This window comes from Propithecus coquereli, unplaced genomic scaffold (assembly GCF_000956105.1).
Source record: "Propithecus coquereli isolate 6110/MARCELLA unplaced genomic scaffold, Pcoq_1.0 Scaffold32, whole genome shotgun sequence".
Taxonomy (NCBI): Eukaryota; Metazoa; Chordata; class Mammalia; order Primates; family Indriidae; genus Propithecus; species Propithecus coquereli.
This window is the reverse complement of record NW_012148841.1, coordinates 4,536,181-4,537,969: the sequence shown is the minus strand read 5'-3', so window position 1 is coordinate 4,537,969 and position 1,789 is coordinate 4,536,181. Positions and strand designations below refer to the sequence as shown.

Here is a 1,789-nt window from a genome sequence, read left to right as displayed (position 1 = left end):
GAGACATATATGCCTCAGCTCTGAACCACAGAATAATTTAAGGAATAATCAAACGTAAATACAAAATCGGAAGGGAGGCTGACATAGCTTCAGGAAAGTTGGGGTCAATTTAAAGACTGATTTTGCCCTTTTTTCTGTTTCCTTGACATATAGCTGGTCAGAGTTGGCCTGATTTACAACTCCTCTTACATAGACCTAGAGGCAACTGACTATGGTATTTAACCACTGAACTTAATATGAGTTTTTGTTAAAGGTATAGACATTACCCACTTATTGCCCTGGGAGAAAATAAGTCATGTTTGTTTTTTCTTGATTTTGATTTTATTTTATTAGTGCCAACTAGACATAGAACAACATGTTAGGTGCTCTGGGATGTCCAGAAAAGGCCTCAGAAGAAATTAGAGTACCATAAAGAAGAGATGCGTAAAAATAGTCATCAGTAGGATTTTGACATCTGAAATGGGATTTTGGCAAGGTGTGGTGGCTCACACTTGTGATCCTAGCACTTTGGGAGGCTAAAGTGGCAGGATTGCTTCAGGCCAGGAGTTCAAGACTAGCCTGGACAACACAGAGAGACCCCATATCTTCAAAAAATAAAAAAATAAAAATAGCCAGGCATGGTGGCTAACACCTGTAGTCCCAGCTGCTCAGGAGGCTGAAGCAGGAGGACCACTTGAGCCCAGGAGTTCCAGGCAGCAATGAGCTATGATGGAGCCACTGCACTCCAGCCAGGGCAACAAAGTGAGATGCTGTCTCAAAATACAATAATAAAATAATGGAGTTTTTTTTTCCTCCCTTAGTTACACTCAAGAAATGCTTGTCTCCTGCTGTTGACGAATAATTTCAGAGTACTATGGATCATGCTGAAGAAAATGAAATCCTTGCAGCAACCCAGAGGTACTATGTGGAAAGGCCTATCTTTAGTCATCCGGTCCTCCAGGAAAGACTACACAAAAAGGACAAGGTTTCGGATTCCATTGGGGATAAGCTGAAACAGGCATTCACGTATGTTGTGTTTTAACCTATTTCCTTTATTGTATCATTCAGTTATGAGAGAAGCAAGGTCAAGTGTGTGAAGAAAATCTGTTTAGTGAAGTGGAGAAAAAATGGTGAGCATCCGTGATTTGCAAAGCTGTTCACAATGGTTCAGTCAGTGTTAGATACTTGATTGAACACAAACTTCATCATGTATTTCACCATGTTTATTGAATTCCTACTATGCCTTACATCTGTGTAAACAACCCACTTTTTAATTCTCCACCTCTTCTGTCTCCACTCTGTTTTTTTCCCCACCCTGACTCCTATACTCCATTTAGCAACATCTTGCATAGCCAATTGTGAATTTTTTCTTATTGTTCTTGGATATGAGGAAGGGAAAATACCTTGGTGTGAATCCTATAGAGATGTCCCTCATATAACTTTACCTCTGCTTTTCTTTGTCCTCCCAGATGTACTCCTAAAAAAATAAGAAATATCATTTATATGTTCCTACCCATAACGAAATGGTTACCAGCATACAAATTCAAGGAGTATGTGTTGGGTGACTTGGTCTCAGGCATAAGTACAGGAGTGCTTCAGCTTCCTCAAGGTTAGTAGAATATATTTCTTTCTTTTTTTGTTTTCCTTGTTACCATCTCCTCAAACAATTGACTTTGTTTCTGCTTATTTCATCATGACTATAAATTCATAGTTTTCATCATACCATTCTAGTAACCTTTACTGTCTAAAGGGATTCTTCAGAAACATTTAACCCTTAAAAAGTCCCAGGGATATCGATAGTAGAAAATGG

At 38.9% G+C, this 1,789-nt stretch overlaps 1 protein-coding gene across 1 annotated transcript in view; it reads left to right on the top strand.

Moving 5' to 3' along the window:
• Window positions 1-853: 853 nt before the first annotated feature.
• The window catches only part of SLC26A5 (solute carrier family 26 (anion exchanger), member 5), a 77,974-nt gene continuing 77,038 nt past the window's right edge, over window positions 854-1,789 (top strand). The window contains exons 1-2 of the mRNA XM_012650295.1: window positions 854-1,005; window positions 1,449-1,588. Of these exons, the coding sequence (XP_012505749.1) occupies window positions 854-1,005; window positions 1,449-1,588 (292 nt within the window). The remainder of the gene's footprint in view (window positions 1,006-1,448; window positions 1,589-1,789) is intronic.